This window comes from Hyaena hyaena, unplaced genomic scaffold (assembly GCF_003009895.1).
Source record: "Hyaena hyaena isolate Hyena2069 unplaced genomic scaffold, ASM300989v1 scaffold_846, whole genome shotgun sequence".
Lineage (NCBI taxonomy): Eukaryota > Metazoa > Chordata > Mammalia > Carnivora > Hyaenidae > Hyaena > Hyaena hyaena.
The window spans coordinates 433,644-456,940 of record NW_024081478.1 but is presented as its reverse complement, the minus strand read 5'-3'; the positions used below and the strand labels follow the sequence as shown (position 1 = coordinate 456,940).

At 34.4% G+C, this 23,297-nt stretch overlaps 1 protein-coding gene across 1 annotated transcript in view; it reads left to right on the top strand.

The window, feature by feature from the left end:
* Positions 1–23,297, top strand: part of LOC120222178 (transmembrane protease serine 11F) — a 97,952-nt gene that overhangs the window by 49,394 nt on the left and 25,261 nt on the right. The window contains exons 2-3 of the mRNA XM_039219890.1: positions 10,754–10,905; positions 18,503–18,621. Coding sequence (XP_039075821.1) covers positions 10,754–10,905; positions 18,503–18,621 — 271 coding nt within the window. The remainder of the gene's footprint in view (positions 1–10,753; positions 10,906–18,502; positions 18,622–23,297) is intronic.

Below are 23,297 nucleotides of genomic sequence, written 5' to 3'. Positions count from 1 at the left end.
ATGTTTGGGAAATGGTTTTCTCAACATGTCTTCTCTAGACAGTAAAGAGTTTTAACCATTTGGGTGTTTAGCCCACAGGTGGAAGAAATTGGAATATTCACCTGATTTTAATTCATGTGACACCATGGGGATAGGTTTATAGTCAGCAAATATCCAGTGCCTGTAATGGTGCTGGACAAACAGTAGGTCCTCAATAAGAACCTGTTGAAAGAATTACATGGGACAGAAGGATTAGATCCATTTTATATAAACTTAAGGAAATATAACTAGTGTAATAGATGTAATTCCTAAAATGCATTCCTAAAAGCCATCGAAAGGTTATTTAAAGGTAAAAGGAGCTTTCTCAAAGAAATTAAGAAGGAAGCATTTTAAGAACAGGCTGGAGGGGCGCCTGGGTGGCTTAGTCGGTTGAGCGTCCGACTTTCGCTTAGGTCATGATCTCACGGTTCATGGGTTCGAGCCCTGCGTCGGGCTCTGTGCTGACTGCCAGCTCAGAGCCTGGAGCCTGTTTCAGAGTCTGTGACAACCTCTCTCTCTGACCCTCCCCTGCTCACACTGTCTCTCTCTCTCTCTCCTAGAAATAAATAAAACATTAAAAAAATTTAAAAAAAAAAGAACAGGCTGGAAAACATTATAGTGGTGATATGATTAAAGAGAGTTTTGCATTGGTGACTGAAGTGGATTAATAATGAGTTATATTTAACCATGAATTTGGAGAATCTATATGTGCTCCTTGGTAAAATCAAGAAAGGAGTCTTCATATCCCTCCCCCCTTTCTTACAGATACATTTGTAACTGCAGCCAGTTTCAGAGGAAGCTTTAACAAGACTCTCTCCCTAGATCCCACCTTCTCCTACCTTTTCTGAGGCCCTGTGACAGAGAGGGAATGAAGGGCTCATGTCTGTATCTACCACCTGTCTGTTGGTTGCTTACAGGTCAAAGCCTGCTCCTGCTTAGGAGTTTCCTGTGATAAAAAGACTTCATAGAGGTGTCATTGAGAAGGTGCTCCTGGGGTGTACGACAGGTAAAGGCTGTGAATTGAACGTGAGAAAGATGATCGGGGCTGGGTGACAGATTAGGTTGCAGAGGGCTCCATCATGGGGAATCTTCAGGTTTATGCTAAAGTTTGTACATCAGTGTGAAAGTCAGCAGTTAATTCTTGTGAATGTGTCTCAGTGAGGAGATTACATACTAGTAGAGTTCTATATAATCCTGTTTCTTCCAGAACAGGTCTGTTTCATTTTATTTCTTTAAATATTTATTTATTTTTTGGGTAAGCACAAGCCAGGGGAGGGGTAGAGAGGGGGACAGAAGATCTGAAGCAGTCTCTGTGCTGATAGGCTGGCTGACAGCAGTGAGCCTGATATGGGGCTTGAACTCACAAACAGTGAGATCATTACCTGGGATGAAGTTGGGTGCTCAACCAGCTGAACCACCGAGGTACCCCTGGAACCATTCTATTGTAAATGAGTGTTATACAGTAGAGTTCCATGTAAGCTTTAGCTTGAGAAAAACGTCTCACCCCCTTCAAAATGTTTCTTTTCCCTGCTCAGGCTAAACACCTTGGAATCTTCCTTAACTCCTTCCCTCACATTCTGCACCAATTCATCAGCAAAGTCTGTCACCAAGGCCTTCAAAATATATTCTGAATCCAATAATATATTCTGATCTTCTCACTGTTCACATCCTAGTCCAAGCCACCATCTTATCCAACCTGAACTTGTGCAGTGGACTCCTAACCAGTTTTCCTGTTATTCCCCTTCATCATACCCCTTCCCTCCACCACAGTGTATTCTCTACAAAGTGATCCTTTTGAAAAGACCATTCCATTCCACCGATCAAAATTCTATAATGGTTTCCTTTTTCACTCGGAATAACGTAAAGGAGGATTTATGGTGGCTTCCTAGATTATGATCTGCCTTGTGACTCTCTCTGACCTCGTTTTCTCTCTTCCTTGCTCACTGCACACTGGCCGCACTGGCCTTCTTGCTCTTCTATCAGCATACCGCATCTGCTCCCACTTCAGGACACTCATGCTTCTCTGTTCCCTTTGCTTATAGTACTTTCCCCTCAGACAGCTGCATGACTCCATTCTTGACTTTGTTTGTGTCTGCTTGAATGTCCTCTTTGCAAAGAGGTCTCCTCTGATCGCCTAATCCCACCCCACATCCATTCATTCTTTATTCTCTTTCCTGACACTTTACATTTGTATATAGATTATGTGTTGTTCACTGCCTTCCTTCCTCAATAGGAGACATGAGGGCAAAGAGTGTATCTTCAGTCCTGCTATATCCCTACTTCTAAAATAGTGCCTGAAACAAGTAGACACTCAATGAATATATGTTGACAGAAAGAAATCAAAGCATATTAATGGTATGCTTGGCAATCCTAATAACCATAAGATCTTTTTAAGGCAGGAAATGTGATCATTCTAATCCAATTTTTGTAGTTATCCAGAAAATGAAAGATTTTGAAGAGTTTGGTATTTTTGAAGGACACATGAAAATTATAGAAATGTTACCCATATGTGTAGGAATTAAATTAAATTACTAAATACTGTAGCTCATGTAGCTGCTTTCACAGAGATGGGGTTGACCTTGCTAATACTATAGCATGGGAGAAGGTGGCCTTTGGGTGTTTAGAAGATGGAAATCATAATTTTGAAGATATGCTATAAAGGAGGATAGATCTTATGCTGGGTCTAGAAATCATAGGTTTAAAAGAATTTTTTAAAAGCATTTTTGGAAAGCACATGAAATTCTTATTTGCAATATCCTAGAATGTCCTATATGCTTTTATATTATATTGTATTATATAAATAGGATTTAATAGGATTAACATACCTGTCCCCCTGCAATGTATAGAACTATTACACATTACAGTAAAGGAGCAGGGTGCTATCCAACTTCTGCCCACACTCTGCAACTTTGCCCTTCTCCATTACCTGCCAAACCAGTCATATCTAACTGATAGAGAGGCTAATTTCGATGACTAATTCATACTTGAAATGCCCCCAGTTTCCCATCACTTTGCTAGTTCTTTATGCCGTCACTTATTATCATCACATTTTTAGGATATGCCCTCATGTGCCTTTTGAAAAAAAACCAAGGGCATTTCTTGCCAGAGTCCTTTTATTTGTTTTCCTAGTCTTTAAAATTCTTATCAAGTCTGAAGCAAATTTTGCCTCATCATCAATGTATCAGTGTCATCACTACTTAGATGACTGAATTTATTTACTTATTTGCTGTATTTTTTTTACTCAGGTATAGTTGACACACAATGCTACAGTAATTTAAGGTGTGTAATATAGTGATTCAACTTCTTTATACATCATGCTTTACTCACCACAAGTGTAGCTACCCTCTATCACCAAACAGCACTATTACAACAGTATCACTGACTATATTCCCTATATTCCTTTTATTCCCATGACTTATTCATTCCATAACTGGAGGCCTGTATCTCCCACTCCTCCTCACCCATTTTCCCCCCATCCTTCTCCCCTGTAGCAACCATCAGCTTGTTCTATATATTTATAGGTCTGATCATGCTTATGGTTTGTTTATTCATTTGTTTTGTTCTTTAGACTCTACATATGAGTGAAATCATACGGTATTTGTCTTCCTCAGTCTGACATATTTCATTTAGCATAATACACATCAGGTCCATCCATGTTGTCACAAATGGCAAGACCTCATTCTTTTTCATGGCTACTAATATACCATTTTGCATGTGTGTGCGTGAGCGCACACACACACACCCCATATCTTCCTTATCTACTGATGATATATCTTATGGGTTTAATATCCAAAATAGATAAAGAGTTTATATAACTCAACACCACAAATCCCACAATTTGATTAAAAAATGGGTAGAGGACCTGAATAGATATTCTTCCAAAGACATACAGATTGCCAAAGACAAATGAAAGATGCTCAGCATCACTCATCATCAGGGAAATGTGAATCAAAACTACAATGAGATATTACCTTGTATCTGTTGGAATGGCTAGAATCAAAAAAGACAAGAAATTAAAAGTATTGGCACAGATGTGTTGAAAAATGCAGAAAAAGGAAACTGTATGCACTGTTGATAGGAATGTAAATTGGTGTAGACACTGTGGAAAACAGTGGGGAGATATATCAAAAATTAAAAATAAAAATACAATATGATTCAGCAATTCCACTACTGGGTATTCACTCAAAGAAAACAAAGACTAGTCAAAAAGATATATGTACACCTATGTTTATGACAGCGTTATTTACAATAGCCAAATTACGGAAGTGGTCCAAGTGTTCATCATTAGATGACTGTATTATTTTCAATGCTGCATCAACTCAATGAGCTCTTCTCTTTTACTACCCATTATTTTGCCAATATTGTGATACATATTTTTAGTAGTACCATAAAAAAGAGGTTTCTCCAAAAGAATTGTACTACCATCAGCTGAACTAAATTAGGCCCTTTAAACCATAAATATGGCTTCTCAAATTCTGTTATACTCTTCTTCTCATCTTCTGTCCAAAATACATGAATTGTTTTCTTTTGTTAATTTTATCAATGTTGCATTTGAAAAATGAAATGAGTGATATTATTTATTGATGAGCTTTCTTGGGATTCCAAATAAAGTCTGTGGTCATATTCCTATTTAAAAAGGTGCTTGTGTAATAATGAGAAGTTGTTCTGCTTGCAAGCAAGGAGCAAGCAGGAGCAGGATGTATTTAACCCATATCACCTGTTGGAGAGTCCCCCTCATCCTTCAAGGGCCTGCTCAGTTGTCACATCTAAGATGTCTTTCCCGTATGTCTCTCTACCCTTTCCCAAATAACCTTTATTATTCAATCCTCCATGTTTACTTATCAGTTTCCTTGATAAATCTGTTATTTTTTCCTATGATGCTATATTGATTTTATTATTTTGTATCTTTCTACTCTACCATATGCCCCTTGAATATATGCTGGGAATATATTAGGCACATAATAAGTTTCTTAAATAGAATTGAATTAAATACAACAAAAGGACACATAACAGCCCTGCTGCCCAGATCATGCATCATGTGTCTCTGGGTTCCAAAATCAGTGCCAGCAAGACTTTGTCTAGAAACACATATTTCACACCAATAAATGAATTGTCATATTATTATTATAATGTTATAATATGTTTTGAGACCTTTTATCATGAACTCAATAATCACATAGTGAGACTATAGGAGGAAAAAAAGTATTGGAAAAACTTCTGGTCTATGTGGAGTTCAGAGAAAGTAGATACTATCCAAGTTTATAAGGCACTGACCAAGCTTTGCCTCAGCATCTACAAATAAAAAACTGTAATATAAATAACAAAGACATTGTAGTTATATAATATCTCTATTAGCTATTATTAAATGTCTATTATATATACATATATTATATATATATATATATATAAAACCTGAAGGGAAGATTACAATTAGTAGTTAGTCCAGAGAAGCTGAGAATTAGTCTATCAGTGCTAACACCAATACCAACACCAATGCTAAACCAAGAAATAATTATTCAATAATAGCATAAATGTTTTCCAGTGATATAACCTTAGAAAATCAAACACACACACACACACACACAAAGAAACACACATACACACACACAATTATAATAGGAAGTCTAGAAATGGGAAAAGTAATGTCGATATATTTCAGTAATGAACTCGTTAAAATCCCAGTTTCATAACTGAATTAATTAAAAGAGATTAAAATTTAAAAAGAAGCAGGGTACTGTACCAAAACATATGCTCTTGAGGGCCTCAAATTAGTGGCTTGAGTCCTATCAAACAAAATGACAGGCAGAAGATAAATCCTAAATATGAATTTAAAAATTAACCCTTTTGCCACCTGACTCTTTAATTATTCCAACTAGATAATATCTAGTAGTTATGTTTGGTGAGTAAGGAAGTTTTACTCTAGCTTGGGAATATTTATCATGTGAGTATCCTCTGTGACTGATACAATCCACCTGAACCATATAGTCTTACATATATTTCAGTTGACTCTTTATTTTTCTTTATTATTTATTTATTTAATTTTTTGAGAGACAGAGCAAGTGTGTGAGCAGGGGAGGCAGAGGGAGAAAGAGAGAGAGAAAGAGAGAAAATCTTAAGTAGGCTCTATGCCCAGTGTGGAGTCTTACATGGAGCTTGATCTCATGACTGTGAGATCATGACCTGAGCCAAAATCAAGAATCAAACCAACTCTGAACTGACTGAGCCACCCAGGCACACTGAACTCTTTAAAATGATACAAATAGATTAGCTTTGAGAATTCTGGAATAAGAATAACTTAGGCACTAATAGGCTATCTTCATTTTCATGACTTATTTCTAATTCATTATTCCTTAATCTGGTCAAAAATACTATAATTTTTTCATACTTCATGGATTTTGTAAAAGGTGAAAGATTTATTCGATCTGAAGAGAAACCAGAGTATATATTTCATGGATTTTGAACAGCTTTGTTCCACTGATTCTCACATTAAGATCAATAATCTAAAAAAAATGGGACTGAGGTCTGAGGGACTGAGAGATGTCTTAATCATACAATAATCTCCCCATTGTGTCTAACAGAAGACACTCATGCCATTTAATGTGCAAATATATGCTTCTTTCTGCTTACTTCTACTTACACTACCGAGTTAGAACCTTAATTAATTTGTTACTAACCTCCATTTTAAGAAAGGTTTTATAAAAAGAAACTGAGGAAAGCAACTCAATTTCAATTGCTTAAATAAACTTTCTAAAAGTGCATGACTGAACTCTCTGATAAGCATCATATGTCTAACAGTCAGCCATTTTTAATACAGTAATCATTAGAGCTTATTACAACTAGTTGTTGAGGGAGGCTAGCTTTCTCACCTATTTATTTAGGTATGATTACAGCACTTGTCACCAAAGAGCCTGCTTCTAAAAGAGGACATAACTCTGAGACTTAATTGCTAATCTAAACAAATGGCATTTTGAAGGAGGGCTGTATTAGAGGTTGTGTTTGCTTTCTTCATCAGAACATTTGGAGGCTGTCTGCAGAGAAATGTATAGACTGAACTTTCTTACAGACATCTTTTTGGTCTGGGATATTGCAGTTACTCTGCTATATCTACCTGAGTTAAATCATAAGAATGAAATATCTGGGCCTTGGGGGCAGGTGAGTTCCTGGGAACCTTTAAAGGTTATTCTCAGTTTGCTGCAAACTCGTGGGTCTGGTGGAGGTGAAACTTGCTGGTTTTCAAAGCCTGATCTTTTTGTGCTGTTTTGGATCCTAACAAAACTATAAATCACTTCCTCATTTTACAGGCGAGAAGACTGAGTTCCAGAATTTAACTAACTTGATATTATGAGGAAAAACCAGGATTAAATCCAGTTCATCTGAGTGTATGTCCATCATAAAAAAAAAAATAGTCACCCCTGTGGAGCATGTACCAACATTTTTCATTTAACTTGAAAAATTTTGCTTAAATGGAGGAGTAAATTTGAGGTGTATTTTCCTTCTCCATTTATATATTTCCCAATTTTAATTTTAATTTTATTTTAACATGAAGAAAATAAAACAAGGCAAATCAAACAACCCTCCTCCTCAAAAATGAACATTAGGGAACAAACTTAGGCTTAATTCTCTTTGAAATAAATATAATACAAAGTCCCATAAAAGCTGTTAAAAGGTTCCATTTGGCATCAGACTCATACTCAGATTTAAATGAAGAAACAATTGTCATATACAAATCAGAATGACATATAGGAAAATATTAAGGGATTAGTAATGTCATCAAAATAAAACAATCTTTTTCAAAGTTTGAACCCATTATACATTTAAAAATATCTTTCTAACTTTTCATAGTCAAATTCTATTTATTGCATACTTAAGACTTGAATGCATTTGTTTTGCTTATTATGCCCAGGACAAACATTTCATAACAGCCTAGCCAATACATTTATAAAATTTTTTGGATACTCTGTTGAGTATTATGACTTTATTTTCCCAATTAGGGTAAAGAGCTCTTCCTTTGTACTTAGCTGGTATCTGCATAATATTTCTGCAAGCTCTACTTCAAAACATGGAAATGAGTATTTGATAAAACTTCAACTTCCATGAGACTAAAGCCAAAATCTCAGTTATATCAGGCTGAGAATAACTGATCTTCAAACTAAATTCATTTTAAAATTAAATATGGCCATGATTTAAAAAATATTTTTTACCATGATGCAATGTTACCATGACTTAGTATATGGCTATTATCCCCACAAATTTGACAGAATTTGGTTTTGGCCATTTCTAGCATTTTGAAGGGCTCAGGTACAAGGAACCAAATTGATAAAACTTAGGAAAAAAGGAAGTGAGAAAAACTGCAACAACCAAAATATCCACAAAGTAAATAATCAAGAATAATTAATGCCAAAGATTTTGTATATAGAGACTGCAATTATGGATGAGGAAGAAGGTATTGCACATGGGGATATTAATAATTTTTTTTTTTTTTATCTAGGCTATGTGGTAACAGTTGCTTTTGCTAGGGTCATGCAAACAGGTATCAGTGACACAACTAAAATAAAATGAGTCAAAGAGAAAAGGGCATAAAATAGGTATTTTCCATTTGGCTCAGACCCAAGTGTAAGGACAGCATATTGCTCATTACTAACAACATTGATGTCTCAGTTAAAATCACTGTCTTTTCCTTTAATCCTTCTCATCTTGTCAGGAGACACAGTCATTTACCTGGACATCAAAACAAGGGAGCCATTAATCATTTCCTTATCCCACAGTTAAGCAATCAGCCAACAAAAGTCAAGAATTGACTAAACCCATCTCCTTCTCTCCATCCCACTGCTCCAGCCTTGGCTCAGATCCTCACCATCTTTCTCCCGGACCTTCAAAATAACCTCTAAATTGATATTTCTCTCTGCACTCTTGCTCTAATCCCCATCTTGTGATTATCTTAAATTCTCAGTCTGATTAAAACTTTTATTGGCTTCCTATCTTATGCAGGGCCAATTTCAAAAGTTTTACTTTGGGTTATGGGACTCCTCATGAGCTGATCAGCCCACCAGCTTTAGCATATCCTTCTTCTTGTACAGCAGTGCTGAGAAAACATGCAATCATGAACATACTTTAGAGGCCAAAAGCAGTATATAATTTCAATCCTTGTACTAATTACATCAGTACCCTCCCCCCCACCCCATGCTTATCTGAGATTTCACTTCCTGTGATTTCAGTTACCTGTGGTCAACCTAAAGCAGATAATCCTCTTTCTGACTTGTCAGAAAGTCATTAGTAGCCTAATGCTAGTCCCAATGCTTGTGTCATTCATCTCACATCATCACAAGAAGGGTGAGCACACTACAGTAAGATATTTTTAAAGAGAGAGACCACATTTATATAACTTTCATTACAACAGATTGTTACAGTTGCTCTATTTTATTATCAGAGATTGCTGTAAGTCTCTTACAATGCCTTATTTATAAATTAAGCTTCATCAAAGATATGCATGTATAGGGAAAAACATTGGGTTTGATACTATTCACAATTCCAAGCCTCCACTGGGGGTTTTAGAACATATTCCCAGAGAATAAAGGGGGAGTACTGTATTTGTAATGAATACTGTTTCACACCCTTAGCACCTCCTCCCCTTTATTTTTGCACATTTTCCCTGTGCTTTTCTCCTTTTTTATACTTGGAGAACTGTTAACACTCAAAGTTTAATCATGTCACCTTCTTGATGAGATCTCTCGACACAGTCCTCCAAAAAGTTAATTGTTTTCTCTTCTTGCACAAAGTTTTATTTTGGTACATTTCATGCTATATATTAATCACTTGTTTCCACATTCCTCTTTTGAAGCGTGAATGTCCTAAAGGCAAAGAGTATATCTTAAAATCTTCAGATCTCTAGGTATCTAGAACTGTTTCTGAAACATTTTTGTAATGTGGTAGGTACTATACTAAGGAATTTCTATCATCTCATTTAATGAATAAAGTTTATAATAAATATTGTTAGATAAAATTAAAAATATAAAAACAAAAATATCTCACTTGCAAAATATTAGATATTGAATGCTATTCAGGGATTCTGAAAATAAAGTAAATAAATGCTGACTTTCAATTTGGAGAAAGATAATTTCAATGGTTTAAGATATTTTGAGTGGGTAAGTAGCACATGAGTAGAGACAGGTAAAAGTCAAGTGGAAATAAACATTCTTCATGGGAACTGGAGTCTTATCAAGTAAAACTCATAATTCGTAATTTTATTGGGAGGTGCTAATAAATTCAAAGAACCATGATCAGGTCTTTTAAAGTAATATTAATACTTTTAAAACAAATCATTAGAAAGTATTCATATTAAAATTTTATATTTTTAATCAAGTAGAACTGATGAGATTATTATATAACTATTGCTGGAAACTCCTTATTAAAACATTAAAATGTTATTTATAAATTACCTTTTCATTAAGTGGGTCTTTGCATTTCCCCATACAAATTTCAAATTGCCAATATGTCAGACAAAATGCAATGGGAAGATATTCTCACGTGAATGGACATTGGTAGAACTTTAACCAAAATTTATGCTCTAATTGGGGTGTTGGGTGAGGGTATACAAATTAAAGCCTTGTGTTCAAGACCTAAGTATCCTATTATTTAGCAGTATAAACTATTTTCTTAGAGGAACATAACAAGTGGACATAAGGTAGAACCATAATGACTTTTTAAATTGTTTTACTGTTTCTTTCTATTTTCATAGACCAGTTGAGTTTTCAGAAGTTGATTACCCACAAGTTGAATATCAAAGAAGACAGCAATTTTGGGATCCCATACGTCTAGCTCTTTTCACATTGGCAATTGTAGCAATCATAGGAATTGCAATTGGTATTGTTACTCATTTTGTTGTTGAGGGTAAGTATCCAGGTCACGTTTCTATTGCCTAAGTGCTCTATGACTTAATATCTTGAGATTCTCTGTTGTATAAAAAATATTATTTGCATGATATTAAAATTTTAATTATTAATTTCTTATTGATATTAAACTAATGTTTCCTCCATTATTGAGTTCAGGGTTACATATTTTCAGCCAGTGAAGCTTGCAATATACCTTATCACATGGATAGACATCTAAAAGCAATAGTTTTAAAATGAGAAGGAAGAATGAAAAACTTAATCTTTAGGATAGAGACAAATCACATCATGTGCTGAGTTTAATATGTCTTTTTAAAAAAATTTTTTTAGTGTTTTATTGATTTCTGAGAGAGAGAGAGAGAGAGAGAGAGAAAGAGAGACAGCGTGTACAGGAGAGGGTCAGAGAGAGAGGGAGACACAGAATCCGAAACAGTCTCTAAGCTCTGAGCTAGCTGTCAGCACAGAGCCTGACACAGGGCTTGAACCCACGAACTATGAGATCATGACTTGAGCCCAAGTTGGATGTTTAACTGACTAAGCCACCCAGGCCCCCCAATATGTCTTTTATTCCAAACCAATATATTAATGAGTTGCCCCAAGCAACGATGATAAGAGAAAATTTACCTAAAAAAACTTTAAAGGGCTAAAAATCAAACATTATCTTTGAAAAAAAAAGAGATTATTTCATGACTGGAGGAGAAAGAAAAACTCAATTTTGCATGATGTGCAAAAAATGGGTAGCACCAATTAAACCAGATGACAATCAGCTAATATTCATTTACCTTTACTTTGGCATGTAAATTTATAAACACATGTGACTGAGTCACTGACTAAAATTCTCCAGAATCATATGACTCACAACAATAAAGTCCCACTTGAAAGACCAGGAAAAGATGAAATATGGTCAAACATGCTCAGTTTACCTTACTACCCATTTTAGTGGGGGATTGAAAAAATCCATTTCTTTTACTCTAATGAAATAAAAAGGATAAACAAAATTATCCTCTGTAATTGTGTCTTTCTTGTTAATATATCCTTTGGGTTAAAAAGGAGTAAGGTCGTTCTGTGTGTAAAATGGCCTCCGTCCCCAATACTGCAGGTGTTCAAAAAAGGAAAAAAATGAAGGGATAATAAAAATAATGGCATAATAGTGTTTTTAAAATGTCATAGAGGTTGTGCTAGGCTGAATAATTCCTCCCTCCCACCTTTGGTAATCCATGTCTTGATCTTGGACCTGGGATGTTAACTTATATGGCAAAATATACTTTCCAGATGTGATTAAGTTAAGGATTCTGAGAAAGGAAAATTATGCTGGATTTTCTAGATGGGCCCCAATGTAATCCCAAGGTTTGTTTTTTTTTTTTTTTTAAATATTTTTATTTATTTTTAGGAGAGAGAGAGACAGCGTGAGCAGGGGAGGGTCAGAGAGAGAGTGAGACACAGACTCTGAAACAGGCTCCAGGCTCTGAGCTGGCTGTCAGCACAGAGCCCGACGCGGGGCTCGAACCCACAAACCGCGAGATGATGACCTAAGTGAAAGTTGGACGCTTAACCGACTAAGCCACCCAGGCGCCCCACCCCAAGGTTTTCATAAAAGGGAGGCAAGCAAGTCAAAGAAGGAAGAAGGCTATGTAATGATAGAAGCAGGGGCAGAAGGAAATAATGTGATATGGAACCATAAGCCAAGAAATGAGGATAGGTTCTAGAAGATGAAAAAGGCAAGGAATAAGATTCTCCCCTTAAAGCCTCCAGAAGGAACCAGCTCTGAAAAACAGGACTTGATTTTAGGTTTATAAAATCCAGACTTTTAACCTCCAGAAGAGTAAGAGAATAAATTTGTGTTGTTTTAAGCCTCCGAGTTTGTGGTAATTTGTTACAGCAGCAACAGGAAACTAATACAGAAGTTAATACTCAAGAATTTCAGAAATCTATTACATGGAACTTCTATGCAGTTAATTGAAAGCTGCATCATTATAGGAAATTTAGTAAAACAGAAGAGAAGATAGTCTATGACAAAGGATAAATGAATCAAAGGGATAAAATTGAGGTAATGACACGTACTTTTCAAAAGATAAAATGACACACATTTCAAAAAAGCAATATACATATTTTTATAGCCTAAAGAAATAAAAATAAAATTAAATTCACATTATAGTGACCAGGATAACACCAGGAGGAAAAATTATTTAAAAAATAATAATTTTAATTTTTTTAATGTTTATTTATTTTTGAGAGAGAGAGAGACAGAGAGAGAGAGAGAGCGCGCGTGAGCATGACTGGGGGAGAGGCAGAGAGAGAGGGAGACACAGAATCCGAAACAGACTCCAGGCTCTGAGCTGTCAGCACAGAGCCTGTCACTGGGCTCGAACTCAGGAACCATGGGATCATGACCTGAGCCAAAGTCAGACCCTCAACCAACTGAGCCACCTAAGCACCCCTAAAAAATAATTTTAAAGATGGATCCAAAAGGCAGGAGAATAAAAATAATGAAAAATATGAAATAATCAAAACAGAAGTAAGGATTTTAGCATACTTGATAAAATTTATATCACTAGGGTTGAAGTATATTTGATGAAGCTATTTTTATCCTCGGGATCTCAATAATTCTGATCAGCTTTCACTATATTTTCATTCTGACAAATTACCTACTCCCTAACATATGGGAAATTTTCAAATAAGGATTATGAAATAATCCAGTGACTTGTAGAATATGAATGGTTTGTCAGTGCCCTCCAACTAAAGATTGCCAAAATTACAGTTGCATTTGAACAAAGTGGGTTTATTCTTGTTGCAGAGGAGAACATACAACATGGGGGACCATGAAGAACTCAGTCAGAGATTGTTAGAAAGGATGTATTGTATGATTTTGGGAGGGTTCAACGAAGTGGGTCTTTTCATTGGGTGCTGTCAGAAAGCTGGAATGATGCTCTGATTTGGTATCTTAATAAATCTTATCTGGAAGACAATAGCAATGAAGTGGAGCTAAAACTGTTAATTGAGGAAATGAACAGTCGCTCATAATAGCCAGAATAAGGGAATGTTCTGCCTTGTTTGATCATTTGTTCGTTTGAACAGTGTTTTTGTCTGAGCTCAGATATATCTATAGATGATCTCGATTTTGCATTCATCTATATTGTCACAGAGTGGAATTGTCTAATGTTGATGTTCTACAAAATTGCTTATGTTCAACAGAATACTAGGGTCTACGTGATAGTGCCAGGCCAGTGCCTGGATGTCAGGAGCCACTTTTTCTCTTTCTCAGGTTTTATATTTACGACTCCATAAATTCTTGGGTATCCCTTTAAAAGAAATTTCTGTGTTATTAATTAAATAGTAAGTGCCTGACAAAATTAATGTATTGAACTTTTTGTTACTCATCATGATAAAAAACTGATGAAATTTTAGATTCTTATTTATCCTTGAGATTTCCATTTAGATCCTCTCTTTTTATTTAATCAAGGTAAATTAAATATTTCAAAGTGAAATCATATTTGAATAGCAAATTATATATATTTTTGAGCCTCGTTGCTACTCAAAATTGTTACAAGAGTCATTCACTTTGTAGTTAGCTTTAGTCTATTTATTTCAATATTAACTAATATTCCATTGTCTTACACATGCCATAACTTTACTTATCTACTCTAATGTTCATGGCCATTTGGGTAGTTCTAGGTTTTAGCCATTAAAGCAATACAGTTATGAACCTTCTTATAGATATGTATTGGTACACATATGTAAGAGTGTATCTAGGGAACATATACAGATGTAGAGTTGCTGCATCACTGGGCATATGCTTTTTTAACTTTATGGGTAATACCAAGCTGTTTTCTATCAGTATTGTATGGGAGTTCCCATTGTGCTGTATATTCACCAACATTTGCTATTGCTATACCTTTATATACATGCTACTTTGGTACAGATTGTAGTATTATTTTAATTTTAATTTGTATCTGCCCAATTCCCAATAACATTGGGCACTTATTCATGTATTAACTGATAACTTAGATTTCTAAGTTATCAGATGTTCAAATCTTTTCCCCATTTTTTTTGAGTCCTCTGTCTTTTCTGAATTGATTTGTGTACTTCTTTCTATATTCTGGATATATATATCCATTACTAGTTGAATGTGTTGCAAATATCTTTTACCAATGAAAAATATCAAATATCAATGAAAAATACCAAAAATATAATGATAGCTTCATAACTGTGGGAGGATCATTTAATATTAGTAAATAAAATCACCACCAGTATTCACATGAAACATTAACAAGAAAAATTCAAACACTGAGTTTGCAAGTTGTATGTTATTTTTAGGTACATAGAATTATATAGTAAATTATATTTTTCAACAAATACTTTCATTATCCAGATTAATTTTTTCAGAATTACTTAGAATTACTTACATCTTTTCTTACAGGGTAAAAACATAGCTTTTATAAAGAGTTGCATGAAATATTTTTGAAGAATTGCCTTTAGAATTGTATTTTGACAAAATTCAGAAACTCAAATTTCTAAAGCTTTTTTCTTTTCTTTTCTTTTTTTAGAGAGAAAGGGGGACAGAGGGATCACTTGCATGTGCACATGCACAAGTAGGGGAGGCCCAGAGAGAAAGGGAGGCCCAACATCCAGTGAGGAGTCTGATGTGGGGCTCAGTCTCACGACCGTGAGATAATGACCGGAGCCAAAGTCAAGAGTCAGATGTTTAATGGACTGAGCCACCCAGGCCCCCCTCTAAAGCCATTTTGAAAGTTTGACTTCTTGAAAACCTAAGTTAAGCCTGGATTGAAATAGCATCATTTGTCCTCCCGTTCTGTAAGACTGGCTCCAGTTCCAGGATGTGGAGAATCTATTCTCACATGAGATTTAGAGTCAAATGAACCTTGGTTTTAATTTCAGGCCCATCATATACTTGCTGGGTGATTTTGGCAGCGTACTTTCCTAATTTACCAAATGTCAGTCTATTAAGACAATATTTTTAGAAAAATAAACATAAGTCAAAATAATAATATTAGTTCCTTCTAGATGTTAGGGTTATAGATTACTTTTATTCTTTTTTATATATTTCTATTCACTTCAGAGTTCCTAATATAGCATTTATAGTCTGAAAGTTTAAAACAAGAAAATTTAATTAAATTAAAGTTAGAATGCTTAGCACAGAGTCTGGTCTATTATCGACTTAATGAATGTTGGCTATTGAAATAATTATTATTCCCTTGCCTTGTAAAAAGCTTAAGGTATTGTTCATTTTACTCACGTACCTAAAACGGTACTTCCTCTTCAAATGCAAAAATGGTACAATACTTTGCTCAAAGACTTGATATTATAGTGGACTAAAATCTATTGATTGTTATGATACTGTGGCAAGTACCAAATAGAGCTCTTCACAGGGTGGTTATAGTGGCATAGTGGTGAAGTCCTTACTAACTAAGGCTGAATGTTCCAGACATTTTCCCCATTTGGAAGTAATGGCATGGGTAAAATTTATGCATCGGAATGTCTTTGGAATGACATTTCAACCAAAAGGTTTACAGAAGCAAAATCTTAGGGGGAAACAAATACCCAGCATGGTGAATGCAAACAAGTGCAAACAGTTTGCTGTAATTTCAACATAAATCCTAAGAGGATGTTGTGAAGAATATGCTCAAAGACACAGGCAGAATCCAGGTCAATGAAAACTTTTGGAGATCATAGTAGAGTTAAGACACTTTCTCATAAGCAACGGAGAAAAGTGAAGCATTTTAAATGGGGAAGTGATCATGTCAAATTTGTAACTTAAAAAGATTACTCTGCTACTATGTGGGGAATAGATTTGAGAAAAACAGAACTTGAGGCAGGGAACTAGTTAGTAAACTGTTACGTTTTCTAGAAAATAAATAATAAGGGAATAAAGTAGAGCACTAGCAGCAGTATGATATGTGAATGGAAGGTCGATTTTTAAAATTTAGATAACATTGTCAGAACCTGATGATTGATTAGGATGAGACTAAAGATCACTTTAAGATTTCTAGTCTGGTTGATGAAGCACATTGTAATGAGAGTAATTAAGATAGACAATCTAGATGAACAACCTCTTTTTTGATAGAAAAATCATTTTGTTTTGGATAGATATTAGCTAGGTGGTTGATGAGGACCTGAATTAAGGATGTAGCTTTTCTGGGTGGGAGAAAGGATTTGGGATATGATAATAGGGTCAATACATAAAACTTAAAGATTAAAAAACTGGATGTTGGAAATGAGGATGAAGCTACATTTGGGGTGACTCTGTGGATGAAGATAGAAAATGTAGGAGGTGGAACAGGCTTGAGTACAGGAAGAGGTAAATGATTATTTCCACTTGGAAATATTATTTTTATGGTGCCTATTTGGTGTCTAACGAATAGTCCCCTGAAGTTATTTGATAGAGAATTGAAATTTGTGACAGATCTTATCTGGAGATAAAAATTTAGGGGTGATCAAATGTTAAAATAATTAAACACGGAAGTCGTTGGACTAAGGTGACTCTAACTCCTTGGTAGCCCATGTAAGGAAACCTAAACCTAAACCGGAGTCAATGTGCTCAAATCTCAGAAAATGAAACTTAAGAACAACCGATCACAAACGGCTAACCAGTCTTTCCTATATAAGGCAACTGTTTAAGCTAGAGGCCGTCAAATGATTTTCTTTTGCATCCTCTCTATACAAATTTCCCCTCTCTCCTGTTGGTGGAGGGCTCCTAATTACTTGGTTTGATGCTGCCCAATTGAAATCACTGTTTGCTCAAATACACCCTTGAAAATGTAAATATGCCCCAGTTGATCTTTCAACATCAACAAATACTTGATGATTGAGGCCATCACCATTAGAATCACCCAGAAGGAGTTATTTAACATGATCAGGACTAGGATAGAATGCTAAGTGGCTAAGGATAGAAATTGAAATAGAGTTCTCAAGGTTAACTGAGTAGGAGTGGCCAGGGAGGAAGAAAGTTAGAAGATGTCTCCATAAATTCTAAGATGAGGTTTCAGGGAATATGCTTAAGGCAGCAAAGAAATCAAGATTAAAAAGAAGAAGACCTCCAAAAGTGTGGCTATTAGATATTATGACTGTTGTCCTTGACAATGGCGGTTACAGTGGTGTGTCAAGAGTAGATTACAGAGAACTGAGAGGTGAATAGGCAAAAAGAAAGTGAAAAAATAAATAAATAAATACTAGTACCTATTAGTACCGTGGAAAAAATTGATAGCCTGTTCAATGTATCTTCATAATACAGTTTAGCTAAGATATACTTATGTTACAATTCTTTGAGGAAATTGGTAAGTGTACATGACTTTAAGTAGTCACTTTCAATATTTACTTTCCATGTTGCATGCCCAATTTTATGAAAATGTTGATATGCATAAACACTGTAAATGAGGTATTATGAAAGTATACTTGGAGGCCTGAATTTTCTATTTTAGATAGGTGCAATGATAAAATTACAAAATACTTAAGAAATGTCCAAAATAAATTTTGCACCAAGAAGAAATAATCTGCACTATGGCAAATCTATTTCCATGGGTTGCGGGACACTAAAGTGATTATACTTAAGCATGGACTTTTTATTTATTTTCACCTTTCAGATGATAGGTCATTCTATTACCTTGCCTCTTTTAAAGTCACAAATATAAAATACAAGGAAAATTATGGAATGAAAAGCTCAAGAGAGTTTATAGAAAGGAGTCATCAGATTGAGAGAATGGTAAGTTCATTCAATAGAAATTCTAAAAGTTTATGAATGTGTTTTTCTGTTTCAGTCTCAATATGGTTGCTATAAGAACTTTGCTTCTCCATGCCTTAATTTCTTTCTCTGTGAAGTGTGGATAATATCCTGGTCATATGGTTGTGAGGATTAAATTACTTAATATATGTAAAATATTTAGAATAATGTTATGTATGTACCATAAATGTAGGTAGATTAGAGTAGACCACTAATAATTAGCAACAAAGAAAACTGATGATTCAAACAGATGTTCTTCCTATTTTTAACTCTTGATTTTCTTTCATGTTTTATATTCCATAATCTTTTTCAACATAAGAGTATAGGATTGCCATGTGCCTTATCATTCTGTGTATTTTGCTTTAAAATCATGTAAGGCATCGCATACGAGGGTGTAAGTCTACAATTTTTGATACCAATCTCAAATCTAGTTTTGCCCCTCAAATATTTTGGTTTCCCTTGAAAATTTACACATTTATCAAGGTATTTGTAATTTTTAAAGTATATTAGACAAACTAAATCTTTACCTATCCTAGTAGAAAGTCAAATAGTCTATTTTTTTGTCCCATGAAAAACACGTCTATTGAGACCACAGATTTGTTTAGCAAAACCTGGTATATTCGCTTAAAATGTACTCCTTAATGCTTATGAGGGTTATTCTGGAACAACAGAGTAATAGCTCTGTAGGGAGACTTAATTAGTATGATTATTTTTGATTGCTACAAACACTAGTTCAATTAAAAGATGGCTTTACCACTTCAACTTTTCACTCATTGTACTTTCCATTCTCTGAATTATTAACAAAGTAGGAAAGTATTTGCATTTAATTTAATTATTTATCTTTATACAGGTTGATTCTAAGTATGGAAAACCAATGAATAGTATTTTCATTTCCATAGTTATTATAAATAGTGTTTGTCATTTAACAATTGTTTTTTATAATTGCATTGCCGCAATTCTTATGCCATTCAAAGAAGAATGCTCCCAGAAGCAATTTGAAATACAACTAACTCATTTTTTTGAAGTCCTCCACCAGTTTGCTATATCTTCAGATATGTCCAAAGTCTCAATATTTCTTTGTTTCTTTTCATTCTTCTTTCTCAAAACTTTATGCTTTCTGCTTCAATTTGAATTGGTCCACTTCAGAGAGGTAACCTGGGTCAAAACAGGACTGCTCTAGTATCTGAGATTCATTGCTTCTTGCATCCCATATTTTCCTTGATATGGTGGGTTATGTCCTCAAGCACCTTCCTTAAGAAAGTTTTGCCAAACTTGTAACTGTAAAATGGTAGCTCATTGAGGATTTAACTTGCATTTTCCTAATTATTAATTAGTTTCACCAGTGGTTAGCAACCATTTGTATTTTGTCCTTTATAAATACCTACTCATAATTTTTTGCCCATTTCTTTTCTCTTTCTTTTTTCTTTAGTTAACATACAGTGTAATATGCTCATTTCTTATTTATTGTATTTTTGTTTTTTAATTTATTCTTAGAAACATTTTTGGGAAATGAATCCTTTGTTCATTAAATGTATTGAAAATATCTTTTTTCCATTTTGTGGCTTGTCTTTTCATTTTCTTTTTATTTTAATGAACAGTATTCTTAATTTTAATATAAATACGTGATTCTTTTATTTTGTTATTAGTGCCCTTTGTGTTTGTAAAAGAAATCCTTTCTGATCCTGATGTCACTGTCAAAAACATCCTTTTCCCTTTTGGCATTTAAGCATTCGTTCTACATGGAGTTGATATTTGAATATGTGTTTGATTTAGGGATTTAATTTCCTTTATTCCCTGTATGTATGAGTAAGCAGTTCTTTTAGCACCACTGATTGAGAAGTCAGTCTTGGCTGATCTGCCATGCCATCTCTGCCACAATCAAGTTTGCGTATGTGAATCTGATGTTACTGGGCTCTCTAATCCGTTCCATTGATCAGCCTGTTGTATTGTGTCAGTACCACAATGTTTTAACCTCAGTTTGACAGTCAGCGTTGATGCCTGTTAAATTACTTTCTTAGTGTTGCTGTACCAAATTACCAAAAACTAGTGGATTAAAATAACAGAAATGTATTCTCTCACATAAATTCTATGAAAGCCAGAATCTGAAATCAAGGTATCAACAGGGCTGGGTTCCTTGAAAGGATCTAGGGAAGAATCTTTCTTTGCCTCTTTCAGCTTCTGGGAGCTTCAGGTATTCCCTGACACGTAGCTACATAACTGCAATCTGTGTTTCCAACTTCACCTGATCCTTTCTTCTGTGTTTCTCCACCCCAATAAGGGCAATGGATTATTAGATTAAAATCCTTAGATCCAAGATGTTTCTGGATAATCCACATTGGTCTTATCTTGAAATCCTTAACATAGGATCTGCAAAGACTCTGCCAAATAAGATCGCATTCACACGTTCCCAGACTTAGACATATCTTTTCAGGGGGCCATCATTCAACCCAGTACACCTGAATTTATCACCATCTTCTTCAGGTATGTCTCACTTACTCTTGGCCCTTTTCTTTTCCATGTAATACACACACATGCACATGCATGCATCCATATTGGGATTTTTATTTAACTTGATTCAAATTGAGAGATCTAGAGAAATAATTGATATCTTTATTTATTTCACATATTTACTATATTTCAATAAAGTTTTAAAGTGTTTTTCTTAAAGGCCTTGTTCATCTACGGTTAGATTTAATATTAGAATCTCCTTTCTTTGGTCACTGCTTATATTTTGGATATTATTAACCCTTTACCAACTAATTGTTTACCAAGAATTGTTTTGCAACTAATTCTCCCATCTCACAGGTTGCTTTTTCATTTTGTTGATGGTTTCCTTTGCCATGCAGAAGCTATTAATTTAATGTAATCCCGCTTGTTAATTTTTGCCTTATTTTATTTTTATTTTTATTTTTTTACCTGATTTTTTGTCACATACAAAAAAAAATCATTGCCAGGACCAATGTCAAGGGCCTTTTTCTATGTTTTCTTCTAGGAGTTTCATGGTTTCAGGTCTTAATGTAAGACTTTAATCCATTTTGAGTTGATTTTGTATATGGAGTAGGATAAGGATCTAACTTCATTCTTCATATGAAAAACCAGTTTTCTAAGACCATTTATTGAAGAGACAGACTATACTTTCCCCTTTCTGTATTCTTGGTGACCTTGTCAAAGATTAGTTCACCATATATGCATGGTTTTATTTCTGGGTACTCTCTTGTTTTCTGTTGCTCTATATTTCAGTTTTTGCACTAGTATACTGTTTAGATTACTATAATTTTGTAATATAATTTGAATTAAAGAGGTGTGATACCCTTAGTTTTGTTCTTATTCAAAATTGCCTTGGCTATTCAGGGTCTTTTGTAGTTCAATATGAGTTTTAGGATTGTTTTTCTATATGTGGAAAATTGCCATTGTAATTTTGATAGGTATTATATTGAATCTGTAGATTGCTTTGGGTAGAATGGACATTTTAATGATATTAATTTTTCCAATCCATGAACACAAGATATCTTTCAATTTATTTGTGTCTTCTTCAATTTTTTTCATCAGTGTTTTATAATTTTCAGTGTAAATACTTTCACTTCCTTGATTAAGTTTACTAGTACATATTTTATTGTTTTTGATGCTATTGAAAATTATATTATTTTCTTAATTTCTTTTTTAGATAGAAATGTGACTGACTTTTTATTTTGATTTTGTATCTTCCAACTTCAATGAATTCATTTATTTGTTCTAACAGGTTTGTGAGGTGGGGGTGAGTATGTGTAATCTTTAGGGTTTTCTACTGTAAGATCATGTCATGTGTTAATAGAGAGAATTTTACTTCTTCCACATGCTTTGGATGCCTTTTGTTTGTTTGTTTTACCTGGGATTTTTGTTTTCTTCTATGGCTGGGATTTTCAGCACTGGGTTGAATAGAAGTGGTAAGAATAGGCATCCTTGGATTGTTTCTGATTAAAGGAAAAGCTTTTAGCTTTTCACCACTGAGTATCATGTTAGCTGTGGTCTTGTCATATATGGCCTTTACTATGTTAAGGTACATGCCTAATTTGTTAAGAGGTTTTATTCATGAAAGGATGTTGAATTTTATCAAATGCTTCTTCTGCCTCCATTAAGATGATTATATGATTTTTATTTTTCATTCCATTAATGTGGTGTATTACACTTATCAATGTACTGATGTTGAACCATTCTTGTATTCCAGGGATAAATCTCACTTGATTATGGGGTCTGGTCATTTTATGTGTTGTTGAATTTGGTTTGCTAGCATTTTGTTTAGGGTTTTTGCATCTATGTTTTATCAGGAATATTGGCCTGTACTTTTCTTATAGTCTTCTTATCTGGATCTGTTATTAGGGTAATGCTGGCTTCATAAAATTAGTTTAGAAGTATTTCTTCCTCTTCAATTTTTTGGAAGACTTTGAGGTGATTGGTATTACTTCTTTTTTAAACATTTCTACTTTAAATGTTCACCAGTAAAGCTATCTAGTCTTGTACTTTTCTTTGTTGCAAGATTATTGATTACTGATTCAGTCTCCTTTCTGTTATAGGTCTCTTAGGTTTCCTGTAACTTCATGACTTAGTTTTGATAGGTTGCATGTTTCTTGGAATGTACTTGTTTCTTCTATGTTATCAAATTTGTTGGCTTATAATTGGTC